The sequence below is a fragment of the Eutrigla gurnardus genome (genome assembly GCF_963514095.1).
Source record: "Eutrigla gurnardus genome assembly, chromosome: 8".
Taxonomy (NCBI): domain Eukaryota; kingdom Metazoa; phylum Chordata; class Actinopteri; order Perciformes; family Triglidae; genus Eutrigla; species Eutrigla gurnardus.
Window position 1 is genome coordinate 5,849,416 of NC_139922.1, and position 13,784 is coordinate 5,863,199.

Here is a 13,784-nt window from a genome sequence, read left to right on the forward strand (position 1 = left end):
CTTATTCATGCTCTATTTACTCTTTCTCCCACCAACTACCTACCACAAATATGCCTAACACAATTTCATTTTATTTGTAATAAAAAACCAGAGGTGACAAGTAACAAAGTACAAATACTTCGTTACTGTACTTAAGTAGATTAGATCAGGTATCTGTACTTTACTTGAGTATTTATTTTTCTTTACTTTAATTAAATACTTAATAATTAATTTACTTTGAAATTGTGTTGACTCTTGAAATTTTGAGCATATTCTAGTCCTGCTCAATGTGTTAAGTGTCCTGAGATGACTTCTGTTGTGATTTGACACTATAAATAAAATTGAATAGATGACGACAATACGTAAAAGCATACTTGACAAACTCGAGAGGGAAAGAGGGAGAAGAAGAGGGGGGGAACAGGTTACCGCGGGAAGAAGTCGAATGAGTGAGGGGACGGTAGAGACGGTAGAGAACTTGCACTGTAGCAGCGACATGGAGGAAGGAAGCGAAGCGGGGTCCGGGAGTATTGCCGACGGCGACGCTTCAGAAGATTCAGAGAATCTCATGGCGTATGCACTGTGTCCTGTGTCAACCGAAAAACCACGAGCTGCTGGCGTGATTATTCTTGATTATTCTGTCTGAACTTTTTTCGTTTAACAAAATTATCAAAAGATGTATTGTTTCATTAATGGCAAAAATTAATGTTTTACTTTTTACTTTGAAAGTACATTTCAGAGCCTGTACTTTCTTACTTTTACTTGAGTAAAGGAGTTGAATCAGTACTTCTACTTAAGTACAGAATATGTAGTACACTGATACACTCTTTTACGCCAAGAAATCCATTGCTCTTCACACTACATCACACTCGATACGAAAGTAAACACTTAATTAAAAATCCTGTTGGTGACTGCAAGATATTGTTGAGTTAAATAAGTGATAAGAATCACTTATAAGTATTTACTGCATTAATACGTTAAGCTTAGGAGCCTTTGTTGGCCTGAAACAGGGTGTTGATGTGAGTCAAGAGAGAAAGGTATCGGGTGAAGCTAACTGGCATCAATAGCCAGAGGACTACTCTATGTCAACCAAAGACGGGCATCCTATTGTTGTTTGGATGACTTCCCTTGATACTTTGTGTGTGTGTGTGTGTGTGTGTGTGTGTGCGTGTGTGTGTGTGTACTGACATCACAGTGAAAGCAGAGACAGCTTGCTGAAAGCAATGACGAAAGCATCCCTGAAGGGGAACACCAATGGAGATAAGTAGAAAATACTAGAATAGTAGCTACCTTTTTCTCTCCATCTCTTCCTCTGTCTGTTTCTCTATCACACACAGACACACAGACACACACACACACACACACACACACACACACACACACACACACACACACACACACACACACACACACACACATCAGCACACAGAAAACATGAGAATAAATTATTTAAAATCCCAGAATATATTAAGTACATTACAGTAAAATGCATACTGGCATGTTATCATACTATATATACAAATACAAATACAGTGTAATGGTCTTGTTGGTGTAATAAACTTGTAGCCATGATGAAACAGGCCTTGATCCTCTGACGTCGCTGCACAACAGTGAATTTACAGATGAGGGACGGACAACATCATGATGTACTATCATCACTATGAAGCTGATTGTCAAACACACAGAAAACACAGACGCATACATATAATCTCTGATCAAATGCTAGATCAGAAATTCAGACATTATACTCTAAAGTGATTTTGAGATGTCAACACATAAATTTCCGATTTCAAGATTTCTTTCAATAATAGGAATACATATTATTTATAAAAGAAATACTTATAATTACTCCTCATAATAACAATAGGCTAATGTGACAATTCCCCTTGTAATATTTCTCTTTATCCAGCAATTATCTTTGGCTTCTTCCTTTCTCATTCTCTTTCATTTTGATCATGGTATCACTTAAAAAATCTACTGCCTTAATAGGATTTCCAATAATTGACAAGAAATATGATGTTTATAAGGATATTATCTACCTCATCAACATATAGGACCACTATACTTCAGATATGTTAAACTGTATTTCAGGTCAGAGTGCAATTCTTTGTTGGAAGCATTGTGGAAAATAACTCTCACAGACAAATGCTAGAATGGACAGAGGTTACAATGTCTACATTTTCAACCAAGCTGAAGTCAAAAATACAGAGCATATAATGCATGATAGACATAGATATTACAGTAAGATTATGTATGGCAAAGTCAACAGTATCCCAACATAATTTAAGGCACTCCATTGTAATACATAGTATGGAATCAGTTCAACTGCTAAACGTGGTGGAGGATTGTTATCCAAACTACTGATCAAAGAGGATGAATAAATATAGGGTTTTAAATCAATAAATATGTGCTATAATCTAGAACTGTACACAAGTTAGTAACTCAAGACACTTACAGGGACATTGTTGTGTTAATGTTGTTGTTTTACAACCTTGGTCTTGTTTATATAGGATTGGACAAATTGGCCATTTACTTAATGGATTTACTTTATGGATCATCATCAAACATCTGATGATGTATTGGCTACTCCAGTATCCATAACCTTTCCTTAAATTGGACTGGTTTAAACCTGTCTAAGACCTATTTTTTATATCCCCAGAAAACACTGCTTTAAAACGTGTTTTAAGAGTATTTGTGGCCATAAATACCAACCATGAAACTGGTGTGTATGTATTATTGTATAATGCCATAGAATGAATGACCGATGAAATGAAAATAAGACCAAAATTTTGAAAAATCCATAAAACATACATACTGCTCAATTATGACAGTGACAGACTGTTTCTATGAATTGTGTAAAATATAATCCTGAACATGAACATAGGTGTAGTCTTCAGCATGTCTGTTATTTGTTGTAAGTCTCATTTTAATATTAGACACAAATGAGGTAAGTACAGTATATCTTAAATATCCTTATAAAACATACTTTATACAATTCATCACATTAGACCCTTATTTGAGGGAACTTCTAATCATTTCCTCCATTTTATCTTCTTTAATATTTCTTCCCTGCTTTGTGTCTCTCCCTCAAATTGTGGTACAGTTAATTCCCTTTGTCAGTCTGCTAGATACCATTGGCTTTGTTGAGCGAGGTGTTGCTCGCCTCTTTGGTACTTGACTCAGCCTTCATGGCTTGCTCAACAGCATCTGCCAAGGGCAACTTGTCCTCTGCTTCCGTCTCCCTGTGATAGAAGTAGTTGAAATTGGAAACAATGACGGGAACAGGCAAAGCAATGGTCAGCACACCTGCGATGGCGCACAAGGTACCGACCATTTTACCCCCCGTGGTTATGGGACACATGTCCCCGTAGCCAACTGTGGTCATGGTAACCACAGCCCACCAGAAGCCATCGGGTATGCTGACAAATTGTGTGTTGGGCTCGTCTACCTCAGCAAAGTAGATAGCACTGGAGAAGAGGATTACTCCAATGAAGAGGAAAAAGATGAGCAAGCCAAGCTCACGCATGCTGGCCTTCAGGGTCTGTCCCAGGATCTGCAGACCCTTGGAGTGACGTGAGAGTTTAAATATACGAAACACCCGGACCAGACGGATGATACGCAGAATGGCCAACGACATGTTCTGTCCTGAGCTCTCTTGTGGCGTTGTGACCAATTCTGTAACCACGGTAACAAAATAAGGGATGATGGATATAATGTCAATGATGTTCATGAGGTTATGAAAAAATTCACTTTTGCTTGGACAGACCACAAATCTCACACAAAGCTCAAAGAAGAACCAAGCAATGCAGGCAGTCTCAATAATGAAGAAGGGATCTGAGAAGGTTGTGGGCTTTGTTCCAGATGGAGCCACAGAACTGTGAAATATAGATTGGTTGAAAGGCTGTACCGCTGTGGGTACAATAGGGTCGGTGTCATCTCTGAATTCTGGCAGCGTTTCCATGCAGAAAATAATGATGGATATGACAATAACAAAAACAGACACAAGTGCTACGCCTCGGGCTGCATTTGAGCTCTCTGGGTACTCAAACAGCAGCCAAAATTGCCTGTACACATCATTGTTAGGTAGAGGGATCTCAACATCCTTTATGAATCCCTCATCTTCTCTGAACTGCTCCAAGGCCTCGCTTCCAAGCTCATAGAACACAATTTCATCTGAAAACACATCCAGGGGAACGTTAGCCGGGCGTCTGATTTTACCGCCTGACTGATAGTAATACAAGATGCCATCAAAGCTGGGTCGGTTCCGATCAAAGAAGTACTCATTCCTCATTGGATCAAAGTAGTCCATCCTCTTCAAAGGATTTCCTAGCAGCGTCTCAGGAAACTGGTCCAACTTTTTGAGCTGTGTCTCAAAACGAAGACCGGCGATGTTGATGATGACTTTCTGGTCTCCGTCATCCAGACCTCGTTTATCTACAAACAGATCCTCGCAGCATTCCTTAGCAAGCCGGCTGAAAATCTTCTCACTTTCCTTAGTACCCTCACTGTTTAGCAGCAATTTCCAGTTAGAGATCATACTGGCACAGCTACTGCGCCCTTGTCTGCTTGGTGATTGCATGGTTGGGGACTGGGGAACTCCTAGTGTCTGTGTGTGTGGAATGGGCGAAGATGAGGTGGATTCCCAAATGCAGGAGGGAATAGGTGTAGAGGAAAGCTGAGAGGCTCGCATAAGGTAGTTGCTGCCTGGGCTGCTGTGCTCTGGAGGCATGTCCACCGTGAGAGCTGTGGTCTCATCGTAGGTGTTGACCTCCTCTTCAAGGCAGCCGTCAAGATCATCCAGGCTCTCAAAGTCTACCAGGGCCACCTCCATAGCTGCAGTTCAGCCAGTGCAAATCCTTGGGACCCCAGGATAAGACAATCACACCATCACACACAAATGGACAGATGGGAGGCACAGTCACCAGGATCAGCAGCAGAGTACCAGAGTATCCAGTCTTCAGCAAAGCACTTATAGTCACAAGGCAAATTGAAAGCGGCTTCTATTTCTTATTTCCTCCAACACCTGTAGAGTGAGAGACAATGAGAGAAAGAAAGTCAGTGAGTTTCTGTCAATGTTAAGGGATTGTTCTGTGTTAACTATCATCAGGTGACAAAAATATGAAGTTGGAAAGCACATGTTCTATCATGACTCCTTGTTTCTTAGAAACTCTTCCATCTCGCTGGAAACCAGCAGAAAAAGAAAAAGGAGTGATCGGGAGATACAGAACCGAGGAAAGAAAGAGGAGGAAAAGGGTGAGGCAGCTCAAAGAAAGAAAGAAAGAAAGAGAACAGGATGAAGGCTGATTCAAAACAGGTGAAAATGTTCCAATGTTCCAAAATGTCCAAAAAGTTGGAATCTAGGATTGTACACACCTGCAAAAAGTAAAGTGATAAATGAAATCAACCCTCTTAAACAACAACATCCAAACAATGTCATTTGACTATTAGAGCAACCAGAACTTTCACATTCTAAAAACTGCTGCAGAAGAAGCCACTTCTTCTTTATATTTATTTATATAAGAAAATATTAAAATAATAAATAATTAAAAATAAAATATATTTATATTGCTCTGCTTGACAAGTTCGTTTGTCCTCAATTTAATTTAATTTTACTTAATGTATCAGAAATCACTGCCAACTCCTCAATGTCAGACAGACACAGGTCGTTCTTGAAACGGGCGTTGGCTTCTTCTCCACAAGTGTGCTTCTTACTTTGCATGTTCTTTACACACGCCTTCCACATACGCCATATACACAAAATACATTTGACTAACTGTACGAAATATGACAAATGGACATAAATTTACCTTTCTACTGATTACAAATGAAAGCAAAATACCTTGTTAGCCGCTTGTCATGAAAGATTAAACTTCTTGAAATCCTTGAGCCTCGTGAAACATCTGCTCGCTTTACATTGTTAATGCCAGTGTTGTACAAGTTCACACTTTTCATGAACTAGTTCAAAGTTCAGTTCACACATGTTCAAAGTGAAGTGTTCACGTTCATAGTTCACGATTTCAATTCTGAACTTCAATCACTATGCCTACATTCTATCCTAAAACTGTTCACTGTAGATCTTAAATTCTATCACATAAACTTAAAGTTTTTGCATAGACCTATATAGTATGGACAAAGGACAAAGGACAAAAAAAAAAACAACAACATTTTTTTTGGTTTATTTGTCTGTTGCCCCAATAATGTTCCTCTAGAAAAGGACCGGAAAGAAATGTATCATCAAAAAAACATAATACATTTGTAATGAATAATTAATGTATTGGGAAGGTGAATACTCCAAAACTCTGAGTAAACAAACATGAAAAAAAAAGTATTCTTATTTTGCTATGTTCCATTAATGTTGTAACACGGAATTAACAGTTGGGAAGCAAGAACAAGTGTATGTACTGCTTAACAAATCAGTGTCTTACATGCATTTGAACAGAAAATATCTTAATGGTCTTATTTTTTTGTGGCACTGTCTCACTGCACTATTAAAAAAAAAAAAAACACATAAGGAAACCCAATGTTGCAGTAAGTAATAAGCAGTCCACAGACTAGTCCACTAACTACTGTTTCTTGTTGGCATTCAATAGCAATTGCTTTTCAAAGTTGGCATCTCCCAATCTGTTTCTCCTGGGCCTAAATATCTGGCAACCAGTGCTGACGAGCCTCTCACTTGATGGGATGGCTGTGTTATATTTGATGAAGAGCTTTTTTAGTTTGGGTAGGAGCATGTAATCAGTAAACTCATCAGTGGTCGGGGCGTCCAGGTAGATGTCCATCTCAGATTTAGTGACGGTTGATGGGCTTCTATTGAACTTGAAAATGGATGAAGCACTGCTTTTCCTCTCAAGGTCATCATAGGTCGGGGCTTGATCAGACTCATTAGCCACGCTGACAGATTGCAACTCTTGCTTCAACATCAATCGGTACTGCAATCGCTTAATGTCATCCTCCACCCAGTCCAGCTTGAACACTGGGAGTAGTATAGCTGCCAGTATGTGCTCTTTTTTATCAAGCATGCCTTCCAGCCTTTTTGAGCTTGACGACATCATGTTTTGGATGAGGGGACAGCATGCAGTCAGACCTTGTGTAGCTATAGGCTTCCATCTCTCATCCAACAGACCAATCAAATCGTTTTTCAGTTGCACAATGGTAGGAACCAGGTACCCAAGGAATGTGTTTTTTTCCCCCTGAAGGATGTTCAGTGCATACGCTAAGGGACCCATCACACTCACAAACTTGTGGATGAAGTCGATTTCATCTGGAGTGAAACGACGAAGGCCAAGCTCATCACAGACGGTGTGCATAAGGAGTCAGATTCAGGAGTAGGATCCACTGGCACTGACAGATTGCTTGCCTGGGGAGTAGGGGTGAGAATTGATACGTTTTTATCAATATCAATGCCACTGTCGATTCTGCCTATCGATCCAATTCCTTATCAATTCTCTTACCGATTCCTGAGTAGTTCAATAAATACTTATATACACTATAATAGGGGGTTTTAGCCCATAAATTAAAAATAAATAAAACGCACCTTGAATTTTTACACATTTTATTAACAAAAGCACTGCAAACCATTATAACGAAAGAAAAGCTCAACATAGAAAGTTGCACACACTTGTTTGGATTATGCTAGAAGTTATTTGAAGCTTCTAGCTGCTTTTGTCTATGAAATATGGATATTCTTTTGGGTAGTGTCTATGAGTCTATTATTTTTATTTTTTATTGCCAGGAATGGTCCTTTCCTCTCCCTGCCCTAAATATGTGTGTATATAGTGAATTTCTTCTGTGCCATTCATGTATTTAACTTTCTCTATCACTACAGTAACTTTTTGACCGTCATTTTCTCTGATTTGAACTCCTCTGTGTCTCCCGTTTGGGCAAACACGGCCAAGCGTAAATCAGGCTTTCCTATTTGCTGTAAAAGCCGATACAGGAGCCAATACGAGCGTCCGATGCATAAACGTAACTCTATACGTCACTAGCAAGATGGCGGATGAGAAGTTGATCGATATACATAAACAAACGGAGAAATGCGCCACGGAGACGAGGAGACATCTAGTCACATCTTTACAACTTTACGCATTCGTTTTGTTGTCAGAAATAAATCGCTCACATGGACAAGCAGGGTACCGTTGTTTAGCCCCGTTTCTCTAGTTTAAGAGGAAAAAACGCATGTTTCTAGCCAAACCATTACAGAGTTATGACGCTCTAAAGACAACATGATCTTTTGTAGCGTACAGTGGCGCCGCCAGGATTCAATTTCAATGTACGCACAGAAACGGCAAAATACAACAACAAATGGAAAAATACTTTTTTAAGACAAAATCGAATGTTTTCAGTATCAGTGAAATCAGTAGCGTATATCATGGTGATAGGCCCCGGTGCAAATATTTTTTTGTGCCCTCCATCCCCGCCCTAAACACAAGCGCACGCTTGTGAGCACTCCACGCACGCACACACACGCTTGGACACACACGCACAGTACAGTATGATAACTCTCCCGGCCCGGGGAGAGAGACATGCATCGGCTCGGCCCACAGTGCTCAGCGGCAGAGAGGTGACGAGACTAGAGCCGAGCTGTATTGTGTAGTGGAGAGGGACCAACACACGCTATGCGTAATTGCGCACACACGCGCGATCGTCCTCTCAAATGCGGCTGCGTCTCTCCAGGTCACTGTGTGAGAGAAAGAAAAGCTCTGACTTGCTTGGGCAGACGTTGTTTGGTGTCACCTGCTGAAATTTAAATATCTAGCCCACCTTCAAAAAAAGTACGCACAGTGTGTACAGGATTCCGGCTGGCGGCGCCACTGGTAGCGTATACGCTACAATGGGTCTATGCCTCCACTGATTACACACGGCAGCATTTTCATCGCGTTTGGTGAAATGTAGCCAGACTTTCGATCGCTTCCTCCTCTCCATGATGCTGCCTCGTTGTTTATAGGTTGTCGGCGCGTGTAGGGTCGTCGCAGAGAGAGTGACGCAATGTACCGAGACGCAAAATTTCGAGTCATTGTCTTCAGTTGTTTCATCAGCTGCTGCATTAATAGTAACACTCTCTCCAAAACAGTCAAATGCTTTTACAAAATTTGAAGCATTGTCAGTCACTGTGCACACAATTTTTTTTTTAATTTTAAATTCCTTGTACACATCTGTCAGCACTCTTGCCAGGACATCATATGTGTGTGATCCACTGACATGACGGCATGCAAGGGCTGCTGAGTGATACATCATTTTTGTCAAGCCAATGAGTTGTAATGCCCATAAATTCCTTGTTGACAGCTGACCAGCAGTCAGCTGTTGTGCATGCAAAGTCAAGCCCATCACGTTCAGCTTTTAGGTTATTGATAACCTCAATTAATTCTTTATTCAGCAGTCCCTGCACTTGCCTTCGTGAAGGCACACATCTGCCTGGTTGCAAATCAGCCACTATGAAGGAGGGTTTTTCAACCATACTCAGAGGCTGTAAATCTCCAATAATGTAGTCTATTATCAATCTGTCTACCTGTTGCTGGGAGATCATACCCCAGAAGGCTGCAGGCAGTGTGACTTGAGACGTTTTGGGATTTTGGCAGAGGGTCTTGCCCTTTCCCTTTTGACCCTCAAGGACCTCGAGCATATATGCTTTCATACTGGAAGGGGCCATGTCTTGGTCTTTGGTTCAATGAACGCGTTCTTTTGAACTCGTTCATGCACAACGCCAAAATGTGCCGCAGGTAAACAAGATACTAAACATTGGTTCCACCACAAAAACGTGTAATATGTTAAAGAACCAGTACACCTTTTAATGGAATGGACTTTATTTTTCAGTATACGAGTACATACAGCGAAATTGCAAGATCACCCCGTCCGTACATATACAGCATACAGTACATAGTAGACAGACATAACGGGATAACCAGTCAGTAAAAGTAGGTAGAAAGGGGGGAGGACAAGAGGGAAGGGGAGGACAAAAAAAAAGTTGCTCTCAGACTGTGTTCCTGTGAGGGAGCACAGTATGGGACCGGCAAAAAAAAAAACCTCAGCAACAATGCAACATATAAGCATACAACATGAGAACTCAAAAAACAACAACAACTGCACCAGGGGAGGGGGGAAAGGGGGAGGGAGGTGTACCAACACAGACAGGCAGCCAGTCGCAGCCGCTGCCGTTAAGGCACCGCCAACGGACCCCGCCTGTCGCACTGGGGGGTGAAAAAGCGGCAAAGGCATGGGAGGAGGGGCTAGGGGGGGTGTATTGCGAATGTGCGTGTGTGTCCATGGATGCGTGTGTGGATCATAAGCCTGAGGAGTTGTCTCGCCCTGCCCCAGACAGTGCCTCAGATTGTCAGGATGTCATTGCAATAACAGCAGTTGCCATGGAGACGACCTTGGTCGGGTACCAGACAGAGTCAACAATCAACAGGTGTCCATGTAAGAAGGGAGGGAGGATATAGTAACGCAGTAATTTTGTAGAGCCTCTATACAGCAGGGATCTCCTGGAGGAGTTGTTCCAGCAGCGACCTTGGCCAAGGCAGCTGCCGCGAGGGGCCGGAATGCAGATTACATTGTAGATGTTTGGGTTAGGATGAGTAGTCGTATTTCAGTAGACACGACTCGACTCACTTTCTTTGCCCAATTTGGTCCTCAAGTCGATCCATTCGCCTTAGCAAAGCCGAAAGCTTCTCCAAGATGTTATCCATGTTGCGGTTCATTTCCACAGTCTGAGTGCTGAACACTCTGTCCAAGATGTTTACCATGTTTCGGGCAATCACCGCAGTCTGAGCACTGTCAGCTCTCTCCAAGATGTTATCCATGTTGCGGTTCATAGCCACAGTCTGAGCGCTAGTGGCTCCACTCCCTCCATCAATCGTGACGGGCAGCTTATAACTATTCCTTATGAACTTTACACCTCACCAACATGTCTATTTAAATTTATGTTGAATGGTAAATGGCCTCATTTATATAGCGCTTTTGTCCAAAGTGCTTTACAGCAATGACTGACATTCACCCATTCATACACACATTCACACACTGACAGCGGAGGGCGACAGCCAGCTCGTCAGGAAGAATTAGGGTAAGGTGTCTTGCTCAGGAACACCAGGCACTCAGCTAGGAGGAGCCAGGGATCGAACCGGCAATCTTGCGGTTACCAGCCAACCCGCTCTACCTCCTGAGCTAAACCCCCCCATGTTGACATGAATCAAATTATTTATTAATTACAATTAACAAGTGCTGACAAGTGTTGACCTGATAATACAAGCATTTATAAAAATGTGTTGACCTGATAATACAAGCATTTATAATAATTCAGCGAAACTTTTTCATACTGTCGCGTGAAACTCACGTGACGGCAAGAGCTGGGTAAACACGGAAGTGGCGTCTACGCTGCGGTAGCGATAGCAGCCGAGGATAGAAGCTATCAGGCAAGTGTCCTTTAAATAAACTCCTGGTGTACTTACAAACTTTCAAATGCCTCGTTTTGTGAGTACAGACCCTATGTGTACTACTGCAGAAGTTTGGTAACATTCCATGCATTATTAGTGGGGTAATTTACGAGATATACAAGATGTACCATTAGCGCCAGTACTTAGCCATTCGGCTGATAGCCCTATCTTGACCAATGTTGACCATCGCTTAAAATGCTTCTGAGGAGGTATTTGGCTGGATGTCATGGTGGAAATGACCTAGGGTGCATTTCACTCCGTACCATCACTTTAAGCCAGTTGGATTCATTTAGCTGGCTTGCACTTAACCCTTTTGAGGCGCAGTCGGCCGGGTTATTTTCAGAGCTGATGTCTCGCCATTGTTCAGGGTTTGTACTCTCTTGGCGTCATTGTTCACATAGCCAAGGACCACTTTTGAGTCAGTCCAGTAATAGTCTTGCAGATTCTCATTCTCCAGCTACCTTTTAATGCTGTCTCCATTGCAGACTGAAGTCACACCTGCCAAGAGTTCAAGTTGTGGGATGGTTGTCAGCTTTGTGGGGGCTACTCTTGCCTTCCCCATGACAAGTGAGAAACTGATATGTCCTGTTTTGCTTATTGCTCGAAGAAAGGAACATGTGCCATATCCATTGGAACTGGCATCTGAGAAGTTGTGAAGCTCATGTTGGCAATGGAGGTACCTCCCATCTGACAAAGTCAGATGGGAGGTAGCTTCTTGGAGCCTCAAGGCTTGCTAAGCAAGGTAAGTCTTTGAGCCATAACTCCACTTGTGGCAGTATATGCTCAGGAAGATCTTCATCCCAACCTAATTTGTCTCTGCATAGTGTCTGTTTGCCGACTAGTATGAAGGGGGCCACAAACCCTAGAGGGTCATAGACAGAGACAACAGTTGAACGAACTCCTCTCCTTGTCATTGGATTTTCCTTTACTATGACTCTGAATTGGAATTGATCTGATTTAATGCACCACTCATTTCCAAGTGCTCATTCAATGTGGAGTTCTCAAAAGGCCATGTCTTAAAATGGTAAATGGCCTCATTTATATAGCACTTTTGTCCAAAGCGCTTTACAGCAATGACTGACATTCACCCATTCACTCACACATTCACACACCGACGGCGGAGGCAACGACGCAGGGCGACAGCCAGCTCGTCAGGAGCAATTGGGGTGAGGTGTCTTGCTCAGGGACAGCAGGCACTCAGCTAGGAGGAGCCAGGGATCGAACCGGCAATCTTGCGGTTGCCAGCCAACCCGCTCTACCTCCTGAGCTAAACCTCTTAACCAAAATGTCTTGCTCTTTGGTTTGGGCACATTCTTCAGGTGGTATTGTGGCAATAACTTCTTTGTCATTGGATACAAACTTGTGCAGCCGAAGATTTCCTGTTCTGCACAAGGCTCTTGACTCTTCCACCAGATGCATGGCTTCAGTGTGTGACTTTATACTTATTAAGCCATCATCAACATAAAAACTTCTCTGGATGAACTTGATGGACTGTTTTCTGAACCTTCCCCGACCTTGCGAAGCCAGATGCTTGTGTCCAAAGTTGGAGCAGCCAGGGGATGAAGCTGCTCCAAGCAAGTGCACCTTCATCCTGTACACCAGAATCTGGAGTCCAGATCACCCATGTCCCACCAGAGGAACCTTAGGTAGTCTTGGTGTTCCTTTTCTACATGAAACTGATGGGACATTCTTTCCACATCACACATTATGGCTGTTGGACCTTTTCTAAATCAACATAGCACCCCAACCAATGTGTTGGTCAGGTCTGGCCCGGTCAGAAGATTTTCATTGAGACATTTTTGAGAGATTTTCTTGGAAACATGCCGAACAATCAAACGCCACGCGGATCTTCCCTGGCTTGTGGGGATGGTAGACTCTGTAATGTGGAATATACCATGCTGGTTGGTTGTCAAGTTCATCCTGTTGAACCTTCTCTGCATCTTCTCTTGTTATTATGTCATTCATGAAATCTACATAATCCTTGTAATATTGCTCATTTTTCCTCAGCCGTCACTCTAGTGAAGTGAGCCTATGAACTGCACACTGCTTATTGTCTGGTAAGTCAGGTTTATCTGTCTTGAAGGAAAATGGGAGCTCATAGTGGCAAGAGAAGGCCCTCCTGAGAAACTGGGTTATCTTCTGCAATGTGGTCATTGAAATCGGATTCAAGGGCCTTAATAATGTAGTTTTACATGCAAAGTGTACTTCATTCTTCAGCTCAACTGGTGGCTACACAGCAGGTGTTACTTGTCGCACTATGTTTCTGTGACTGGTTCCGATTGCATCACCATACTCACTTGATGGGTTTGAGCAGCCGATGATGCTCCAGCCTAGATCGGTTTGCTGTGCGTATGGTTCTTTTTCCTTACCGGACAGGATTTC

At 42.3% G+C, this 13,784-nt stretch overlaps 1 protein-coding gene across 1 annotated transcript in view; it reads right to left on the reverse strand.

Moving 5' to 3' along the window:
* Positions 1 to 2,555: 2,555 nt before the first annotated feature.
* kcna10a (potassium voltage-gated channel, shaker-related subfamily, member 10a) overlaps positions 2,556 to 13,784 on the reverse strand; it is a 30,201-nt gene continuing 18,972 nt past the window's right edge. Inside the window, exon 2 of the mRNA XM_084015992.1 lies at positions 2,556 to 4,999. Coding sequence (XP_083872118.1) covers positions 3,101 to 4,807 — 1,707 coding nt within the window. The 5' untranslated portion in view covers positions 4,808 to 4,999 and the 3' untranslated portion in view covers positions 2,556 to 3,100. The remainder of the gene's footprint in view (positions 5,000 to 13,784) is intronic.